The sequence below is a fragment of the Neoarius graeffei genome, chromosome 3 (assembly GCF_027579695.1).
Source record: "Neoarius graeffei isolate fNeoGra1 chromosome 3, fNeoGra1.pri, whole genome shotgun sequence".
Classification (NCBI taxonomy): Eukaryota; Metazoa; Chordata; class Actinopteri; order Siluriformes; family Ariidae; genus Neoarius; species Neoarius graeffei.
In genome coordinates this window covers 40,979,581-41,002,061 of record NC_083571.1, presented here as the reverse complement: position 1 = coordinate 41,002,061, position 22,481 = coordinate 40,979,581, and the positions used below count along the sequence as shown (strand labels likewise).

Sequence of the window (22,481 nt, the reverse complement as noted above, 5' to 3'; positions counted from 1 at the left end):
AAAACCCTTTGTTTTTATTGTACTTATTTAATTCCTGGGCTCCCATCTGTGACAGGGAGTGATGTTGCATTTTGTTAATACACTTGACAAAAGATTATTAGATTATAATAGAATAGATAAACCAAAATAATTGAGTATCTTTTTTAATGGGCCCTAACTCATTACAAGTATGAATAGGTGGGCCTCAAAGAAGAAAAGGTTGAGAACCTCTGGTCTAATAGTGGTGTCTGTGGCAGCTATGGAGGCAGAGCTGTTAGCTGGAACATTAGCCACAGCCATCATAGAGTCAAGCAGGACCTCATCTTCTCTGATCTGGTACAGCTACTATCTAGTTATCCTACTTTCCAGCTCAACAGTTTTTTTCTGACAAATGGGCAGTGTCTGCAGCTGGTCGGGGAGCTAGTTAGGGAGGAGAGTGGAGGCATGAATCCTCAGAGTGGATGTATGCTAGCTCCTGGCTAAAAACAAACCACGTTCATCCAAACAGCCATGGTAATTCGAGTAGGGTTCTGCTTCCTGACTGTTCTATTCAAAGAAAAAATAAAAATGCTTCTGAAAGTAAAAAATTAAAATAGATTAAACCAGGGGTTCCCAAACTTTTCCATGCCAAGGCCCCCCAAACAGCATTAGCTTCTGGCCGGGGACCCCCTTTGCAAACCCACAGACAATGCTACAAAATATGTAAAGAAACATCAACTTTTAGAATGTTTTCTCTTTTATTCAATATTCAATAATTGTTACATTTGTTTAGCATAAGAATATTATTAACTAACACGTTTTCAACACAAATATTTTCGCACTGAACAATAAACTTTTCAACAAACTGTTGATAAGAACAGCACAAAAGAAATCAAACCACTCTCAACTGTGTGTGTGTGTGTGTGTGTGTGTGTGTGTGTGTGTGTGTGTGTGTGAGAGTGACAGACAGTTTACACTAGTGGGAGGGATGGGCTTGGTGGCTCCTACGTAGTTTGTCAACCCTGGGCTTAATCTCCGTCAGTGCCATACACATGTCATTGTCCACATGTAGACGTGCTCTATGTTTGGTTTTGAGTACCTTTAAAGTTGAAAAGCCAGACTCACACAAGTAGGTTGTTGCAAAAGGGAGAAGGCATTTCAATGCCCTGTCAGCCAAGCTAGGATAGTCCTTTCTTACATGTAGCCAGTAGTTAGACAGGGGAAGAGCCTCAAAGTCCATTTTTAAATCCCCTGAGTTTGTCATCTCAAATCAGCTCCTCCTGTGACTTTAAGTCCAGACTAGAACCGAGACCGGGGGCAAAGGGGTTCCTAACCCAGTTTAAATGTGTTTTCAAGATCAGGGAAATAGTCTTTGAAATATCCTTGGAGGTGCTCCAGGTGGGACTGGATCAATGGAGAGACGGAGCCCAAATCATCACATGACAGCAGCTCCTGGTGAAGTAGTGGGAACATTTCTGTAATTCCCTCCTGGAGCTTGTTTGACCACAGCATGATCTTTTTGGAAAAAGCACGCACTTTGTCTTGCACCTGGAGTATGTACGTGTCACGTCCTTGCATGCTTTGATTCAGTACATTTACCGGTAGATGCTGGAAAATGTCTGACATGTATGCAAGTTTGCGGATCCAGGTTACATCGGTGAACCGATCTGCCAGCTGATGCTTTTCAGATGAGAGGAACTCTGCAACCTCCCTCCGCAGCTCATAGACACGGTTCAAAACTGCGCCCCGTGACAGCCAGCGCACGTTCGAGTGAAGCAGCAGCCCCTCAAAATGAGCGCCCATCTCATTGCAAAGCAGGGTAAACAGTCTGTGTTTCATGGGACGGGCTTTAATAAAATTCACTACTTGTATAACCTCCTGTAGTACCTGATTCAACTCGTTATCCATCCTTTTTGCGACCAGTGCCTCGCGATGGAGCATGCAGTGTGTGGCCACTACATGCGGGGCCTTCTGCTTAATGAGCGCGGTCACTCCACTGATCTTTCCGGTCATTGCCGCGGCTCCGTCCGAACACACCCCCACACAACGGGTCCAGTCCAATCCGTTAGACTCTATGTAATTGTCCAAAACTTGAAAAATGTCTTTCCCAGTAGTTCTTCTTTCAAATGCTTTACAAAATAGTATTTCCTCCACAAATCTTTTCTGTGAAATAAATCTGATGTACACAAGCAGTTGGGCCTCATTGGATAAATCTGTGCTCTCATCCAGCTGAAGTGCGAAGTATTCGCTGGCTCTCACCTGCTCCAACAGCTGAGCAGATACGTCTTGAGCCATGTCACCAATCCATCGGCTCACGGTGTTATCAGAGAGTGGGACAGCATCGATTTTTTTTTGGCAGCATCCTCACCAAGCAATTCTCGAACAATGTCTTTGGTGGCTGGTAAAATCAAATCTTCTCCAATTGAGTGAGGTTTTTTAGCACGAGCAATGTGGTATGAGGCTAAAAATGATGCCTTCAGGGCCCACTCGGGGACAGTAGCTTGCTGGGTGAATGCAGCAGATTGCCTGACCAAATGCTCTTCTTTGCGTCTGAAGAAATCTACTGTTTTTTTCGGCATCTGTCGGATGTTTTTGTACCAAGTGACGCTGAAGTTTCGAAGGTTTTAAGCACTCGTTTGACAGGGTCTCCAGACAGAGGACGCATTTCGGGCAATCATGGCCATTTTTCTGTATGGCTGTAAAGCCATACTTAATGTATGCTGCCTCATATTTTTGGACTTTAGTTGGCCAGGACTACTTAGTTTTTTTCGCAGCAGTGTCCTCCACAGCAGGGCTGTGGGTTTGTTTCTTTGGTCTCTTCTTCAAAAACCTGTCCATTTTGCGCTAGCAATATGCTAGTTTGAGGAGCAAAGCAGCTTGATAAATGGTGCAAATCGCAACGTCACAGGCAATCGGAGAGATGAGCATGGCAAACAACGTTTCAATATGATTATGATTAAATATGATAATGATGAAAAAACTAATTACAATATATTTAATAATAATTTTTTTTTTTTTAAAATTCGCAATTTTTTTATCGTCCCTCCAACTTTCTGAGGCCCCCCTAGCGCCCCCTGGTGGCCCCCACTTTGAAAACCACTGGATTAAACTATGCTTGCTCTTGGCTAAAAGCAAACCAGAATGTGAGCATGTTTCTACCACCACCTCAGTAACAAAGATGCTGTTCGCCCTTCCAGCAAATGCTCTATTTTTTTTATAATTCATATTTTTTTTACCTTATTACTTGTAAATAGGCTTTGACCTCTACTACACTCAAAATAATACAAAAGCACATTTGATGTTTTACCTCATGAATTTGATTGGTTTTTCTTTCAAAATAAACACGTTTAAAAAAAAAAGTTGAGATGGTAAAGCATTTGCCACTTTGTGAATATTGCTATTCCTTCTCACCATACTTAAGATTTTTAGGGACTGAAGACACCAATTGATTAAGCATTTCAGGTGTTATTTTGTTCCATTCTTCCTGCAAACATGTCTTAAGTTGTACAGCAGTATGGGGTCATCGTTGTCATTTTTCATTTCAAAGTTCACCACACATTGAGGATTGAGAGGACTGACTGTTAGGGCTGATGGAGGTATGGTGAAGTTAGGATCCAAAAACAGAACACAGACAGTAATCCAATAAATAAGATGATTTAACACAAGGAAGAAAGGGTGTGGCAAAAGGTAAACAAACAGGACGAAAAACAAGTAGCAAAAATAGTCCGGGCAAAATAAGAACAAACAACTTAAACATGAGACAGGCAAAGACAAAAACGCTAGCGCAAAAAGCCATGAACCAGAAATAACCCTTAGTGCAAAAAACCAAGAACCAGAAAAACGCTAGTGCAAAAACCATAGACGAGAAAAATCGCTAGAGATAAAAACCATGAGGAGCAAGCGAGGCACAGAAACGGCTAGAGAAGCAAACGAGACGTTCTGGCAAAAACAGTGTCTGAGAATGACCTTTAAATAAGCAGCAGTGAAAACCAGGAAGTGAGTTCGGGGAGAAGGAATTCCTGTCCCGGATCCGGATCGGCGCTGGCATGAGAGATCTGTAATCTCCAGAGTGGATCTCCGGGGCGGAGCATGACACTGACACTCTTCTGCAGCCATACCCTTGTAATGTGTGCAGAATATGGCACTGTCTTTTTGAAATATCCCTGGAAAAGATGTCTTCATGAATGTTGCTCCAAAAATTTCAATGTACTTTTCTGCATTAATGCTGCCATCACAGAAGTGTAAGTTATCTTTACCAAGGACACTGACAACCCCATACCATGACAGACCCTGGCTTTTGGATTTGGTTGCTGGTAACAGCCTGGATGGTCTTTTATGTCTTTGATCTGGAGCAAGCGGCATCCATTTCTTACACACACACACACAAAAAAGACCTGGGATACTGATTCATCTGACCACAATACCCATTTCTACTGCAAGATGATCCATCCCACATGCCTCCAAGCTCAGAGAAGTTGAAGCTTCTGGACAGTTATAATAATGATAATAAGTTCAATTTATATAGCGCCTTTCTCAAAACCCAAGGTCGCTTTACAATTATAGGGAACAAATTAATTAATTTAAAAAATAAAAAGTCCACCAAATAGAGGCCAGGATGTCATTCCAATGGTGTAGCAGCCACAGTCCCACCAAAAGGCATACGAAAACAAGTCCCACACCGCCAGTACAGCCGTCGTGCCGCCGCCGGCAACATCACTCGGAACACCACGCCATGGATCCACAAAGGGAGCACAGAAGCACCACCACGCAAAGTGCCGGTATGTCCCAAACCACCTGCACAGCCATCGCGACGCCACCGAGCAACATCGCTCGGAACACCACGCCAAACACTAAAGCACAGAGCGCTGGACAACCACGATGTTAAAATGAGCAACGAGCTCACTGCAGTCCATAGCTAGGAGCACAGGCATCACCCACGGTGAACCAAGGCCTGGAGGGAACCGACGCCCAAAACTGGGTCCAGAGCTACACCACAACCAGTGGACATAAACACTCAAACAAAAACATCAAACTACACAAATACAAAAATTTTTTTAGAAATAAATAAAATTAAGAGAGAAAATAAAATAAAGCTCCGGTGAGAAGCGGCAGCCAGAATGCGCACGATGTACTCTCAACCGGAAGCGGAAAAAGGATGTTAACATAAGGCTTCCTTTTTGCACAGTAAAAACAATCACCTGTTGATATCACCTTTTTCAAATCACATCATTATTTGATTTTTATCTCATTACTAGCCCTAAATAGCTCCTATGCCCCAAGTATCAAAAGTATACATTCAACACACACACCTAACTTTTTGAGATTCTCAAATACATTTCACTAGACAGAAGTTTTTTTTTTTTTAAAACGCTACTAAAAAACTTCCACAACATGGAGGTCTGAAAAAGATCCATGTGGGTCGTAACACTCCAACCAGTCACTACGCTAGCGCGTGCACACAAGCTTTAATTAATGATTAGCCAATATTATTGCTCCAATATTAATTTTCCCCAATTATTTACTCAATAACTAATTAAAACAATATATATATAAACCACCATTGTTTAACCAATTGTAAGCAACATTTTTAACCCACAACTTTTTTGGGGGGGATGGAGCCCTGCGATAACCTGGAGACTTGTCCAGGGTGTACCCCGCCTCTCGCCCATAGTCAGCTGGGATAGGCTCCAGCTTGCCTGCGACCCTGTAGAGCAGGATAAGCGGCTACAGATAATGGATGGATGGGGGGGAGGGGTTCTTTTTTAAAGGTTCTGCTAAGATGTCATCTAAGATGCTATGCAGCAACCATTGGGGATTTACCCTCCCAACAGCTATGACTTCACGACCATGCTGCCCCTTGAAGAGATATAAGGTGGATCCATACCCTGTCCCATAAACTGGGTGTGAGGTATAAACACACAGTAAATGAGTACAGTCCAGGGCATCGCACAGTCTCACACTTATTCATGCCTAATAAAGTAGCCAAGCCACATACCAAAACATTTTTCTGGGAGGGGGAAGGAACTGGACTAAACCAAGGAAACCCACAGGAACAAATAGCACATGCTAATGTGAATGCAAAGGATAGAACTGAAGAATTACAGTGCTGTGCTTATTTACCATTATATTGCAAAATCCTACAGTTGTGGTCAGAAGTTTACATACAGTGACATGAATGTCATGGCAATATTTGGGCTTTCAGTAATTTCTTTGAAATGTTCTTATTCTGTGGTAGAATGATTGTACAGCATGCATCTTTAATTAAGAAAAAAAACCCACTAGAATTTGGTGCACAAGTTAATTTTCATTGGGTTTTCCAAAATTATACATACAGGGTTAAAAATTTACATACGCTCACTTAGATTATTAACTCAGAGGTGCTGAAACTTGAAAAATGTCTCTTATCTTGCCAAAGCCAATGCCTCTTAACTTCTTGTTAGTGATCATGATTGACTACAGCTGGTAGCTTCTCTGTGCCTTCATAAAAATGGTTTGTTTACAGCACTCACTGGATTGACCAACACACAATAAAATGGGAAAGTCCATGGAGCTTAGTGCAGATCTGAGAAGGAGGATCACAGATATACACAACTCTGGAATGTCTCTTGGAGCCATTTCTAAACAATTTCAAGATCAGTTCAAACAATTGTATGCAGGTTATTGTGAGGTGTAGTCACTTTGCCAAGCCACTTTGCTTCAAGAAAACCCAAACTGTCACCCTCAGCTGAAAGGAAATTGGTTTGGATGGTCAGGAACAACCTGGGAACCATCATGGCACAGCCCTGCCATAAACTGGAAGCTGATGGGTCTACAGTTCAGCTCACCATGCACTAAGAGGCTGCTATCCAAGAAACAACCCCCTGCTCCAAAATTGACACCTTCAAGCTTAACTAAAGTTTGAAGTTGACCACACAAAGAAAAAGCCTTCTGAAGGACAGCTATATGGTCAGATGAGACAAAGATTGAATTGTTTGGCCACAATGACCACCATGTACAGAGGGACACTGTACCAGCTGGTGGTGGTGGTACGATCATCATGCTCTGGGGCTGGTTTGCTGCCAGTGGAACTGGTTCATTGCACAAAGTGGATGGAATAATGAAGAAGGAGTACTACCTCAGAATTCTTCAGTATAAACCATCAGAAACATGAACATGACTTAGGACTTACAACAGGACAATGAACCCAAACATGCATTAGAGCTAGTTGTGGAGGATAAAGCAGGCTAACATTCAGCTTAAAACAAGTCCTGACTTCAACTGTATTGAAAATAGATGGACCGTGCTTATAAGTCGAGTCCATATCAAGGAAAAAAATAATAATAATAATAATTGAACTCTACCAATTCTACCATGAAGAGTCATGAAATATCCAACCAGAATTCTGCCAGAAGCTTGTTCATGGTAAACAAAAATGTTTGGTTAAGGTGAATCTTGAAGAGACATTTCACCCAAATATTAGGTGTGCTGTATGTATATTTTTGACCCTGGGTTGATTTCAGAAAACCCAAAGAAAATTAAAATTTGTGCACTAAATTCTAGTGTTTTTTTTTTTAATTAAAGATGCATGCTGTACATTCTGCCACAGAAAAAGAACAGTTCAAAGAAATTACTGAAAGCCCAAATATTGCCATGACATTCATATCCAAGGTGACATTCATGTCACTGTATGTAAACATCTGACCACAACTGTATTTCATTATTTTTAGAGTTTTATGTGGATAATGTCTTATTAATTGCATGGTTTTTTTTCTTATATTTTTCTTCTTATTCTCACCTTTACAGCAGACAACTGTAGTTGTTTCTGTAGTTCCCCTCTCTCTGTCTCCAGTTTATTTCTTTCTTCCTCCCCAGTCTTTCTGTATTCCTCTGCCTGTGGTGGGACATGGCCAGAAATTCTTAGTGGTAACTGAAACATTAATGCCTATAACTGAGGCTTTCACACTACAAAGATGCAGAAAAAGGTAGGTTATACTGTATATGCTTTTGTTCTGGACAGCTAGGATGATTTCCCTTGAAACAAGTGGAGTATTCCGGTTTGATTTTCTTGCTGAATATTAATAGTAAAGTCACCACCTTGTGACACTGAGTCTACATGGATGGATTATAAAAGTTCCCCAATATGTAATGTTTGTTCTCCTTCACATTCTTGTCCTGTCAAAGAGTTGAGGAGGGATTCAAGATGTAAAACATCTATCATTTTTTTCTAGATCTCTGTTGATATTTGTTCACTGATGTGTTTATTAAATGTGCATCACTTGTGAGGCTTGCGAGACTAGATGATCAGTGTCAAAATGGTTTCTGATTAAAGTGAACAACTGATATGCAAACATGGCTGCGGAGGCCTCTCATTTAAAAAAAAAAAACTGCTGTCACGGCCATGACTGAAATGGACAGAAGGCTTGGTTACTCAGCCCCCTGGAACAGGAATTCTGCCTTACTATTTTGAAATGAGGAGTTGGCAGCAGGAATGAGACAAATGTAAGAGCAGTTAGCAGCAATGCAACAGTGTAGAATTCATATGTAGAATTCAGGAGCTTAATACAGCTACCTCACATAAAATAAGACCCTGGTGTCATTGTACTCTCAGTGGCTGCTTCTTGCTCTCTACCCACCATGATGGAGAGTGCTGATAGTGGATCATTCCTCATGACCAGAGCATAATGCATCAGACAGAATGTACTGCAGACTGATATAGCCTGGTTCCATTTCTGCAAAATCGCCTTAGTTTAAAGGTTGTCAGCAAGTGCAAGATAAAGCTGACAAATGTTTTTTTTTGTTGTTGTTTTCCCCTGAAGGATTTGGGTATGCTGAACTCTTTTTTTCTTTTTCATTTGTCAAATTCAGCATTGTGTTCATTACAAGAAATGATTAGTCAACATAGGTACTGTGCAAACAAACTGATCATACTATATGCTGAAAGAAAGGAAATAATCTGTTGATTTCAACATTTCCAATAGAAAACAGCTGTTAACACGATTCTTGCTTTCGTCATACTAAATAAATGGCATGTTATAGAACAAAATAAAAAAGAGAACATTAATTTCAATGCAATTTAACATGTCTGACCAGTGATTTTTATTTACAATGTACTGTTTTTTTTCTAATTATGCAGCAAAATCACTTCTTTCTGAATCTGATTTCAGTTTATATTTTCAGAATATTTGGAGTTTACACAGATTCTCATTTAATTCAGTGCACACATGGTCATAATGAAACAAGCCAATGAAAGCAATAATTCAGTCAAAGGAAGAATGCATTCAATCTTATTTCTGCAAATGTGTCCACTGACTTGTATCTACGTGCAACAGTACATGGCAGCTTCATCTTCTTGCAATTACCCCTTCTGCACTGTATGGTACAACTGCACATGATCATAACTCAGATCAGTATAGGGACGAGCCCCATTTTCAATTCTCCATCCCATAGTCACTGGTGGAGGTAGTACAGGGCACTAGTTTGCCTGTTGCTATACTGATGCTTGGTAGTTTGCCCACTTCATGTGAAAGGACAGGACATTGTGTTGTTGGCAAGGTCTCAAAGAGATGCGCTTGAGCAAAGAGGGTTGACTTAGCACTGACTGTCACTTGAGTCAGCTTTGTAGATGAAGGATTCAGCATCAGCACAAGTGCAGTTGCTGAGAGATCACCTTCGCCAAGGGTTGAAAGAAGATTGTGATGCTCTTTGAAGATTTTCCAGCAGGATTTCTTGGTGTAACCAGCCAAGAAAGTAGTAGTGTTGGGACCTGTCAGTGAATGAAAGGCCAACAGAATGCTGAAAATGTAACTATCAAACTGATCTGCAACTGAGTGGACTGGGATGCATTTCCGTTTCTTTGAGGTGCCCGACTTCATCCAAACCCTCAGACATGACATCTTTATGAAATGGGCCAACAGAAGGACCAGCACATCAGTATCACAAGAACAGACAACAATACTAGATGCTTGGCTCTTGACACAGTGGAGCACTGTGTGTCCCTTTGAGTGTCTGTTCCATTGTGCCAGGCCTTCACCTCCTCTGTGTTGACAGGCTAAAGAGGTTGAAAACCCAACATGTTGTTCGTTACTGAAGCTGCCGGCAATGCCAGTGATTTTGTTTGATGGTGCCTATACCACCAGCTGTTGGGACAAAATTCTTATCAAGTCTACTTTGTCTTGTGCATGTGCAACAAAGTTGTTCCATTTCTAAGGTAGTGGGACAGTCCTGTCCTGAATTTCTTGTGTCTCAGTTGCTGCCTTTTTTCCACATTATTTTTGCATCTTGATCAAGAGAGCATGTCTGTTGAAGATGGCATCTATGTGGTTGGACATAGCCCCAGCCTGGAGAATTGATGCAACAAAAGTGTCCACCACATAGCCATTGATGGTTTTCCAATTGTTTGCCCATTTACTACAAATGATCCATTTTCACCAGTGTCAGTAGGCTGCAGGACTGCAGGGCAAGGCGTGTCGCCAGTCAGTGACTGTCAGGATAGACTGTTGACCTTATCACTGTCATGGTGCAGGCACTTACGGATGTATGTGCAAAAGAGGAGCGTAGAGCAAACAGTGAACAAGCCAAAACGTGAGTCAAGAATCAGAGTCGAGGGACTAGCGATGGTTGGGAGGATGGCAAACAGGGCAAACGAGAGAAGACAAAAGAGTAAACATGAAAGAGGGAAGCAAAGGTCAGAAAAATGAGAATCAGTCAGAAGAAACAAGGCTTGGTATGAACTGAGGATAGCAGAACAATACTTTGCAATGAAGTGGTGTGAGAGTGAGGTTTAAATAGGCAGAGGGACTAATTAGAGTGATGAGTGACAGCTGTGGTTAATAGTCAGGAGACAGAGGGCACTGAGTTCTGGGAAGTGTAGTTCAAGGAGTCCATGTTTGTGGTTTGGACAATATCAACAGGTTTACTGACAATCATAAATCACTATTTAAATTTAAGTAAATTTATGATATTCTCCCAAGGAGCTCCTACCAGGAACTACAGATTTTCTAGGGCACCCCCTACCTCTGGGTGCAGGTTTGTCTGGATGTGTGTGTGGCATGGAATTCTTGCTTGAGGAGTGGATCTAGGATGTCTTTGGCAGGAACCCAGCTCTGTTCCTCGGGTCCGTAACCCTCCCAATCTACCAGGTACTTGATCTGCCCTCTTCTTCGTCTGGAGTTGATAATCTTGTTTACCTGGTAGATGAGTTCACCTTTTAAGTTGAGAGCTGGATGTTCCTGGCTTGGTGCGTTTTCAGCGAGAGGTCCCGGGATAGCAGGTTTCAGATAGGATACATGAAATGTGGGTGATAGTCTGCTGTGAGGGGGGGAGCTCTAGCAGGTATGAAATTTCATTGATGCAGTGGTGACTTTAAATGACCCGATGTATTGTGGTTGTAGCTTCCTGCATGAATTGGGTTCTCGGAGGTTCTTTGTTGCTATCCATACACTGTCCCCTGAGTTGTATGTAGGTGTATCTGCTCTGTGTTTATCTGCATACTCTTTGTACTTGGCACTGACCATTTCAGTATGTCGGTGTACCTCCTCCCAAACTGTCTGGCTGTGTGAGAACCAATCTTCAACGGCTTGAACTTGGTTGGGCGAGTCGTCCCAAGGGAACAGGGGTGGTTGGTAGCTAAATATGCACTGAAACGGTGTTAGTTGGGTTGCAGAGAGTGCTTGAGGGAATTCTGTGCATACTCAGCCCATGGAAGGAAGTGTGTCCAGTCCCCCTGGTTGCGCATACAGAAGATTCTCAAGAAGCAGCTGATTTCTTGATTTGCTCTTTTGACTTGGCCATTGGACTGAGGGTGGTATCTGGATGTGAGACTCACAGAAACTCCTAATCTTGCCATGAAGTTCTTCCAGAAACATGAGATGAACTGTGCACCCCGGTCACTGATAATAACCTCAGGGAGACCACAGTAACGGAATACCTGCTGGAATAACAGTTCTGCTGTTTGGGATGCTGTGGGAATGCCAGGTAACGGAAGGAGTCTGAGGGCTTTGGAGAAACGGTCAATTGTTACCATGATGGTGGTGTTGCCTGGGGGGGGGGGGTCAGTGATAAAATTGAGGGCAATGTGGGACCAGGGTCTCTAAAGAACAGGGAGGGGACAAAGTTTGCCAGTGGGAGGTGTTCTAGGAACCTTGGCTTGGGTGCAGACGGAGCATGAGGTGATGAACTGGTTAATTTCTGTGAGCATGTTCTCCCACCAGTACTTATTCTTGATCATCTGATGGGTGCGTTGGCCGCCAGGGTGTCCAGTGGCTGGTCAAGCGTGGGCCCACATAATTAGTTTCCCTCTAAGATCCTTGGGCACATATAGTAGACCAGGTGGAAGATCATCAGGAAGTGGTTGGGGTTGAGAGTCTGAGTTCTTTATCTAAATCCCAAGTAATGGACTGAAGGAAGCAGTGAGATAGAAGTATGGGATGAGTAATGGGATCTTGGTGAGTGGATGCAAAGATTCACGATAGGGCATCGGCCTTGGTATTCTTGGAGCCAGGACGGAACGAGATGGTGAAATTAAATCTTGTGAAGAAAAGAGCCCACCTGGCTTGACAAAGATTTAGACATTTGGCTTTCCTGAGATATTCAAGGTTCTTGTGGTCAATGAGAATAACAAATGGGTGAGTGGCTCCCTCAAGCCAGTGTCACCATTCTTCGAGAGCCAGTTTTATGGCGAGTAGTTCCCGGTTTCCCACATTGTAATTTCTTTCAGTGGAAAAGAGTTTCTTAGAAAAGAATGATACTGGATGGAGTTTCTGTTTTTCCCCCGAAACATTGTGATAGCACACCCCCTACTCCAGTGTCAGATGCATCGACCGCCAGAGTGAAAGGTTTGGATGGATCTGGATGCTGCAAGATGGGAGCTGAGGTGAAGGCTTGCTTGAGACTACCAAAAGCTTCTTCCGCTGTGGGGTTCCACTGAAGGCGCTTGGGTCCATTCTTGAATAGTGAAGTTAGTGGGACAGCGATGGAGCTGAAACCCCAAATAAAACGTCGATAGAAGTTGGCAAAACCTAGGAAACATTGAAGCTCCTTAACTGATGTGGGTATGGGCCAAGACGTGACCGCAGAGACCTTAGATGGGTCCATACTGACACCTTCGGAGCTAATGATGTAGCCCAGGAAAGAGATGCGATGCTGATGGAACTTGCATTTCTCCACTTTGATGTAGAAGTGATTCTGGAACAGGCGTTTGAGGACCGTCCTAACATGCTCAATGTGACTTTCTTCATCAGGAGAATATATATTAAGACGTCATCGATATAGGCGATGGCATAGCTGCCTAGCATGTCCTGTAACACATCGTTGATGAGAGTGGAATACGTTAGGCGCCGAAAGGCCATACAGCATTACCCGGTACTCAAAATAGCTGGCGGTGGTGCGGAACGCTGTTTTCTACTCGTCACCCCTTTTGATTTTGATGCAACTGTACATGCAGCGCAAGTCAAGCTTAGAAAATATCTTGGCCGATCCGAGTTGTTCCAAGGCTGCTGGGACAAGAGGGAGTAGATACAGGTATATGACTGACACTTGGTTCAATCCTCTGTAGTCGATACATGGGCAAAGGCCACCACCAAGTTTCTCCACAAAGAAGCTTGCTGAGGCTGGAGACTTTGAAGGATGGATGTATTCCTCCATAGCAGCTTGCTCCTTCTGAGAGGGTAGACACGCCCTCTTGGTGGTGATGTGCCCGGCAGTAGGTTGATAGCACAGACATACGGCCTGTGAGGTGGCAGCCCACATGCCTTACCCTTACTAAAAACCTTCTTGAGGTCAAGATAGCATGCTGGGACGTTGTCCATAGAGTCGGGCATAGGATTCTCCACAGAGATGGAGGCGACTGTGATCTTAGGGTGAGAGATGCAGCCTTGAAAGCATGTGGGTGACCATTGGAGAATTTCTTTGTTCTGCCAAGAAATCAAGGGGTCGTGAAGTTGAAGCCAAGGACCGTGGTGGTGACAGTGAAATGAGCTCAGAATGGAGGCAGTGCATAGGGTGACTAGACCTTTGGGTCCTCCGTCGATTGTATGAATGCTGAGCGAACTTTGAAGAGGGATTGTTGGCAAGTTGAACTTCTGGACAACAGCGCTGCTGAGAAAGTTCCCCTCTGCTCCTGAGTCTATGAAAGCAGAGGGGATGTGGGTGGAAGAAGTCAACCTTAACACTGGAACCTTGAATGACTTGGAATTAAACCTGCATGTGAGACTTACATGGTGTGTAGGACACACTGCCGAAGATGGATGAGGAGGACGAACAGGACAGCGGCTGAGCTGATGTTCAGAGCTTCCACAGTATAAAAGTAGAGTCCCTCCCTTCTCCTCCTAATGCGTTCAGAGTGAGTTAACCGGGTGCGTGAGACTTCCATGGTGGAACTGTCCTCCAGGATCGGAGCCTGTTCTACAGCCTCCTGCAGGGAGGGTCGAGGAGTTAGGAGATTGCCCAGATGAATTGCGAGGTCAGTGAGAGAATCTAGTGTCAACCGTTCATCTCAGCAGGCAAGCTCACTCAGTATCTCAGGGTGCAGCCCTTTGCAAAAGAGAGCCTTCAGAGCAGGATCATTTCATCCACTAGCGGCTAGTGTTCTAAATTCCAGAGCATACTCTACTACGCTTCTGGAACCTTGTGACATGGAGAGTAAACTTTCGCCTACTTTGATGCCTTCGAGTTCATGGTCAAAAATCCTTTTGAATTGAGCAAGAAACTGTTCATAAGACTTCATGGGTCCACTGCCGTTGTTCCAGACAGCACTGGCCCATCGAATGGCTTTACCCATGAGAAAGGAGAGGAATTTAGCAATCTTGTGCTCATCAGACATGTTCGGCATGGCAACGAAGTACATGGAGCATTGGAGGAGGAAACCCTTACATGCAAGCAGATCTCCAGCAAACTTCTCTGGAGCAGGAAGTTGTAGCACTGGGCTTGGAGATGGTTCAGAGCACGGTAGGAGGGCCTGCAACATCACAGTTGCTAGTTGAGACATCCTTGTGTTGAGATCGACTAGCATCTGCTGATGTGCTCCTAGTAAGTGTCCTTGAGTGTTGAGAGCTGTCTGCTTTGCCTCTTCCGCTACATCCATGATGGCAAAGTATCCTGTCATGGTGGAGGCACTTACAGATGTATGTGCAGAAGAGGAGCATAGCGCAAACAGTGAACAAGCCAAAACGTGAGATGAGAATCAGAGTCGAGGGACTAGCGATGGTTGGGTGAACAGCAAACAGGGCAAATGAGAGAAGACAAAGAGTAAATGTGAAAGAGGGAAGCAAAGGCCAGAAAAATGAGAATCAGTCAGAAGAAACCAGGCTTGGTATGAACTGAGGATAGCAGAACAATACTTCGCAATGAAGTGGTGTGCAGAGGTGGAAAAACTGGATTGACAAAGTAAAAGTCCTGCTTAGGTTTTCCTTCTGCCTGTGCTCTCAACACAGGTGATTTCACCAATTAGCTCATCAACCTGGCTTAGGGGATGTGGTAATTAGGATCAGCTGGTTCATTGAATTGGCTGGAGCAAAAATGTGGCAGGGTTTTTACTTTCTGCACCCGGGTTTTTCCACCTCTGGTTGTGTGAGAGTAAGGTTTAAAAAGGCAGAGGGACTAATTAGAGTGATGAGTGACAGCTGTGGTTAATGGTCAGGAGACAGAGGGTGCTGTGAGTTCTGGGAAGTGTAGTTCAAGGAGTCCATGTTTGTGGTTTGGACAATATCAGCAGGTTTACTGACAATCATAAATTGCTATTCATTTCTGCAAGAGCAGAAGGTGCAGGCATCAGTTTGTGCATAAATATCCATTCCAGATAGACGTCCGTTCCAGCCTTGGAGGCAGTATTTAGCTGCTGAAGGAACATTATCTGCATAGACAACTTTCTCTGCTGTCTGAGTCTCTTTCTGTTGAATTTCAAAGTACTTTCTCAAAGTATCTCTGAATGGGACTTTTCTACTGCTATCTTCACCAAGTGTAAATCTGTATTCAATAAACTGGATCAGTTGATCTTGACTTTTCTGGCTAGCCATTAGCGCAGTTAGTCTTCGATGTGCTTTGTTATAATGTCTTTTGTTGAAATTTTGTATAGTTCTGGACCTGTATCGTCTGAGAACATCTTGAAGCACTGGAGCATTTCCAGGAGATCATCCTTCACTTCAAGTTTCTGCTTGGCTAGCAGCATTCATTATGAGTGAATGTGTTCTCACCCTATCCCACAACCTTTGTGTCGTTAGCCAGATGAGATCTCCGATTGAATGACAGAGCCTACCTGCTCAAAGCTGATGTCTTCATGATACCAGTGATACCACGGCCCATTTTCCTGATGCTGTTCAGCCACTCCTGGCTCTGATCCGGGGCAACATGGTTGAACTTCTGCTCCAACACCTACACAACAAGTGGCTCTTGCCACTCTCAAACTGTGCCTTCACTTCATCTGGCAAATTATTCATCTTTCTGATGTAGAGGTGCCCCATTTTGCATAGTTGGTATGATTGGACTGGAAAAAGAAGGGAAGCATCATCTTGAAGGTAGCTTGAAGTTTTCAAAGGTCATTCCTCCATGCTCTGGTCAAAAGGAGTAGGATTTGGCCCATTTGGATGTAGGTTCATCAGAACTGGAAGTTGTAATTATCATTGCTTGCCACAAATGCATCAACTGCACTTCTTAAGTCTTTACTTGCAAATAGAGAGATCAGGTTGTGTATCAGTAGATGATAGCTTGACAAAATAGAGGATTTCTTGACAAAAATATACAAAGTTCTGGGGCCATAGGCCTCTCTTTCCAGTGAGCAGATCAGATCCATCAAGTGAACTGCAGTGACTGCTTAAAATTCAAATATCTACAACAGAAACCAAAACACAGCTTTATAAAATTTTTCAATGAATATCACATCCAAGTCCTGCAGAAAACTGCATTTTATTTAAGATATGGACTGACTAATATCCTAACAATAAACAATTCCAACCACTTCATGTTCACCTTCACCCTTGTTCTTTAGATTGTTAATACAGAGTTAATACAGAGCTTGGCAAATTGATTAAATGAATTCAGCACAGCCCATTCCTAAAAAAAATTAATAATTAATTTGTCAATTTTGTCCCTCAAATGCTTTGGGGTGTTACAATTCAAGATTTTTAAACCAGGCTAATAATCAGTGCCTAAGGGAAACTGAAGCTAGATCTTTCAACTGGCACAGCTGTTCAAACACCTCACCCATTTTGAAATATAGTTGCCCAAGTGAGGTTCTCTGGTTATCATCATTCTCCCTTCAAAACTCAAAAGCGAATGTGCACTCCAAAAGCGACTTGAAGCAGTGATTTGAGAAAAGTGCATGGATACTGTATGCAATAGCAGATGCACCTCCTGACCATTCATAAATAATGCCCACAACTCATGCAGTGGGCAGAGAAATATGACAAGCAACATTCTAAGCAATGAAAGACACCAGTGAAATGTGGAAGATGACTGGGATTGTTAACACACATGAAAGGTTTAGAAAATTGAGAGAAATTATTTATAAAACCCTGTGATTAATAAAGTAGACAAAAGTTGTCTTAAAAGTAGTGAACCTCTCCAACCTACATGCAAAAAAAGTTACTACAGCAGGACTTGGTAATAGGCAGTTTGTGCAACTTGTCATATGAACCAATGAAAGACAGTTACAAAGTGCTTTTTCCCTTAGAACAGGTTTTTTTTTGTTTGTTTGTTTTTTGCTGGTCACCACTACATTAAGACAAGAAACAAAATTAGAATACTCCACTGGGTTCAAAAGAAACAAAAATAACCTTCATTCTCATGGTGAGCAGAAAAATTTATTGCACAATTGGTTTGAAACTGATCCCACCATCCTATGATGAATCTTTTTTTTTATTCTTACAGGAGTGGTCTTTTTCAGGATGACAGTGCCCCATCCACAGGACACAAAGGGCCACAGAATGGTTTGATGAACAAGAAAATTATACAAGTTACATTATATGGCCAAACGTTTGTGAACATCCCACTTCAGATTTAGTTCCACCTTTGCTAATATAACAACTTCCACTCTTTTGGGAACACTTTCCACTAGATTTTTTAGTATAGCTGTAGAGCTTTGCCTATTCAGCCACAAGTGAATTACTGATGTCAGGCAGGGAAGGCCTATATATGACCGTGTTCCAGCAAGTTTATTTTACCAAAGTGCCATGCCCTCAAGAATGTGTGCCCTGCCCTCAAATACCAGCCTCATGCCCAAATTTACATGTGCCCTACTCATAATTTTCCAGAACTTTCCAAGCGCCCAGCACATACATTCCGCCACAAAGAAATTGTGCCCTAATGAGTGTTGCCAATTTGCAATGAAGGTAATGCATGCTGACCAATTAAAACACACTATTAGCGCAGGGTCATAGTCCCGCTCTGTCAACCATTTTGTCTTATTACAATGAGTTTGTGAAGCAAGGTATGTTTGAAATGCATCGATGCCTACAAATGCCCTAAAGAAAAGAATTGGTAAAAGCAGCAAGGGGCTCACAGAACCAAGCATCTCTGTCAGAACGCAAATACAACCCTGTGGCAGCAGGGGCATGGTCAAGCATCAGCTATGAATGGTGAGGAGTCAGGTTGAACCAGTAAGTAACATGTGATGAGGTGCACCTGTGTCTAATTACTGGCTGTCTGTTAACCTGTGTCACTGTGTGTCTTGCAGACACCCAGAAATGAAAGAAAGAGCTGTGATACCCCATCACGTGTGTGTGTGTGTGTGTGTGTAGTGTGCTTATGTTTCATTATCAGTCACTGAAAAATATGAATAATCAAAAGAACACACCTGTTCTGAAGCCTGCTCCCAATTTCTCTGTTTCCCAAAGTCCGAGAGTTGTTACAAACCCCAATTCCAAGAAAGTTGGGACACTGTGTAAAACAAATAAAAACAGAATGTGAAGATTTGCAAATCATGGAAAACCTATATTTCACTGAAAATAGTACAAAGACAACATATATCAAATGTTGAAACTGAGAAATTTGTTTTTTGAAAAATATATGCTCATTTTGAGTTTGTCAGCAACACATTTCAGAAAAGTTGAGACAGGGGCCATAAAAGATCGAAAAAGCTGTGTAATGCTTTAAAAAAACTAATTTGGTTAATTGGCAACAGGTCAGTAACATGACTGGGTATAAAAAGAGCATCCCAGAGAGGCAGAGTCTCTCAGAAATAAAGATGGGGAAGGGTTCATTGCTCTGTGAAAGACTGCATGGGCAAGCAGTGCAACAATTTAAGAATAACTTCAATATAAAGCTGCAAAGAATTTGGGGATCACATCATCTATGGTACATAATATCATTAAAAGATTCAGAGAATCTGGAGAAGTCTCTGTATGCAAGAAACAAGGCTGAAAACTGACAGATGCCTGTGATCTTCAGACCCTCAGGCGACAGTGCATTAAAAGCAGACAAGTGTCTGTAGAGGAAATTACTGTATGGGCTCAGGAACACTTCAGAAATCCATCGTCTATGAAAACAGTTCATTACTGAATCCACAAATGCAAGTTAAAACCATATAAACAATATCCAGAAACACCGCCACCCTCTCTGGACCTGAGCTCTTTTAGGATGGACTGAGGTGAAGTGGAACATTTGTCCTGAGGTCTGACGAATCAAAATCAGAAATTCTTTTTAGAAGTCATGGACATGTCCTCCAGGCTAAAGAGGAGAGGGACCATCTGGCTTATCAGTGCACAGTTCAAAAGCCAGGATCTGTGATAGCATGAGGGTGCATTAGTGCACATGACATGGGTAGCTTGTACGTCTGGGAAGGCATCATTAATGCTGAATAATATATACACATTTCAGAGCAATACGCTGCTATCCAGACGAAATCTTTTTTTCAGAGAAGGCCTTCCTTCTTTCAGCAAGACAATGCCAAACTGCCTTCTGCACATATTAAAACTGTATGGCTCCATAGTATGAGAGTCCGGGTGCTAAACTGGCCTGCCTGCAGTCCAGACCTGTCTCCCATTTAAAATATTTGGCACATTATGAAGTGCAAAATATGACAAAGGAGACCCTGAACTGTTGAGCAACTGAAATTGTATATCAGGCCAGAATGGGACAACATTTCTCTTTCAAAACTACAGCAACTGGTCTCCTCAGTTCCCAAACATTTACAGAGTGTTGGTGAAAGTAGAGGTGATGCAACACAGCAGTAAACATGCCCCGTCCCAATTTTTTTGAAACGTGTTACTGACATCAAGTTCAAACTGAGCATATATTTTTCAAAAAACAGTAAGTTTCAACATTTGAAATACTGTCTTTGGACTATTTTCAGTGAAATATAGGGTTTCCATGCTTTGCAAAGTATCGCATTCTGTTTTTATTTACAGTTTACACAGTGTCCCAACTTTTTTTGGAATTGGGGTTGTCGATCTAGAAGTTGAGGACTAAACAAATTCAATCAAAATTAGGACCAACAGATCTAGACTCTTGATAAAGATCTATAGAAAAACTTGTCACTGGCGTTAACAGGTTAGATGAGATCTAATCTAACAATATCCTGGAATAATATTAATGATCAATTAACACTACGAGTATTACTATTATTAGTAGTATTAGTTAACATTACATGGTCATGTTAATGGGTGGTAGACAGATAGTGCTGAAAGAGTTTATTGAAAAGCATGCTGGCAAACAGTTATAAAACGGTCATTGTGGTGCACACTGCTTGCTCAGAGCAAAAGTGTGTGAATAAGAGTAACAGTTCAAGGTGTGCCCAGCGCAAATGCATGTGAATGTGACATTATGACGCATTACATTAACCTGGTTAACTGAAGCTTCAGATTTGCTTACTTTATTTTACAAAAGTAATCTACTTTGCATTGTTGCCCAGTATGTCTAATTTTACATGATGGATTCTTTGTCTATAGTGATGCACACAAAATTGCCCAAGATGCATGAATAATTGCCAGGGATAAATCATTGGCATCCTGCCCTCTTGGAAAGCTAGCTGGAACACTGTATGGGTGTGATGGTCAGATGTCCACAAACTTTTGGCCATATAGTGTATATGCTGTAGCCTTCAGTTAACAGATCTCCCCCAATTTAACATATACACTCACCATCCACTTTATTCGGAACACCTGTACACCTGCATATTGGTGGTGTTCTCATTAGCTAAATCATGTGGTAGCAGCGCAATGGAAAAAATCATGCAGATACAGGTCAAGAGCTTCAGGTAATGTTCACACCAAACATCAGAATGAAGAAAAAGTATGACCTGTGATTTTGATCATGGCATGGTGTGGCAGCAAGGGTGTGGTTGAGCATCAGCTGTGAATGGCGAGGAGTGAGGTTGAACCAGCAGGTAACGTGTGATGAGATACACCGGTGTCTAATTACTGGCTGTCTATTAACGTGTCTGTGTCTTTCAGATGGCCAATACTGAGAGAGGGCTGTATCTCCTCATGTGCTTGTCTGTGTGTGAACAGTAAAATAACTGAAAAAAGTGTAGAGTAAATAAAAAGTACTTAATTCCAGCATCTGTCTCCAGTTCCTCATTTCCCACCCTGATAAAGCTGTTAGACTGGCACTGAAACCCAGGACTTGAGGAACAAACACCACCATGGAGTCTATACCAGACAGGGAGCTACTCCAGACCCTCACTGTTAATCTCCAATGCCAGCACCAAGAGCTGCTCACACTATCAAATGAGCAGGTGCAGTGCTTACAGGCCCTGTGCAAGACCCAACCAGCAGATGATGTGGAGCTTAGTCCAGTCAGCAGGTACTCCAGCAGTCATTCCAGCGTTCCTGTGAGATTGGTCAAGATGGAGCCGCAGGACGACCCAGAAGCCTTCCTTGAACTATTTGAGGTTGTCGTGGAGGCAAACTTGTGGCCAACCTCACAGTGCGCCTATTGCCGCTCCTGTTGGGGAAGGCACAGCTCATGGCTCAGCAGCTCCTGGCCACCAGCATGCTGGAGTACCCAGACCTGAACTGGGCTATACTGCAACGAGTTGGCCGCAGTCCAGAAGAGCATCGCCAGTGGTTCTGTGTGCTGGCCTACAGTGAAGTTGGCTGACCATCTGCATTTGCGCAGCAGTTCAGAGACACCTGCCGACAGTGGATGGAGGATGTCAGACTATGCAACACTGAAGCAGTTGACTGCCCAACTGCCAAACAAGACTGATGTAGATCCAGTGTCACCATGCAGAGTCACTGGAGGAGACAGTCTGGCTAGCAGAGGATCACCTGACAGCATTAATGGGAGCAGGCATTTCCAGAGCTTCTCTTCCTCTCTCTTGCTCACTTTCATTTTCTTCCCCTCCCTCTTTCTACTCGCCCCTCCCCTACCCCAGCCCCACAGAAATGGAGACAAATACCCCCAAATCCTGCTCCCCGGACTCGTGTCTATCCTCGTGTTTCTCCTCTCCATTCTCCTTCTGTGTCTGGGCTGCCATTAACTCCCTCTCTCTCTCTCTCTCTCTCTCCAGGTGGACTCATTTCATGCCCACCAGAACCAGGAGTGAGCCTGGGCAGGTCTGTCAGTGAGGAGGGAAGTTTGGGACTTCCTGGAACCAGCACATCTTCAAGGAG

At 42.9% G+C, this 22,481-nt stretch overlaps 1 protein-coding gene across 3 annotated transcripts in view; it reads right to left on the bottom strand.

The window, feature by feature from the left end:
• The window catches only part of fam184b (family with sequence similarity 184 member B), a 295,639-nt gene that overhangs the window by 155,567 nt on the left and 117,591 nt on the right, over positions 1-22,481 (bottom strand). For all 3 annotated transcript variants that reach the window (XM_060916853.1, XM_060916852.1, XM_060916851.1), the window contains one exon: positions 7,733-7,828. In XM_060916853.1, coding sequence (XP_060772836.1) covers positions 7,733-7,828 — 96 coding nt within the window. The remainder of the gene's footprint in view (positions 1-7,732; positions 7,829-22,481) is intronic.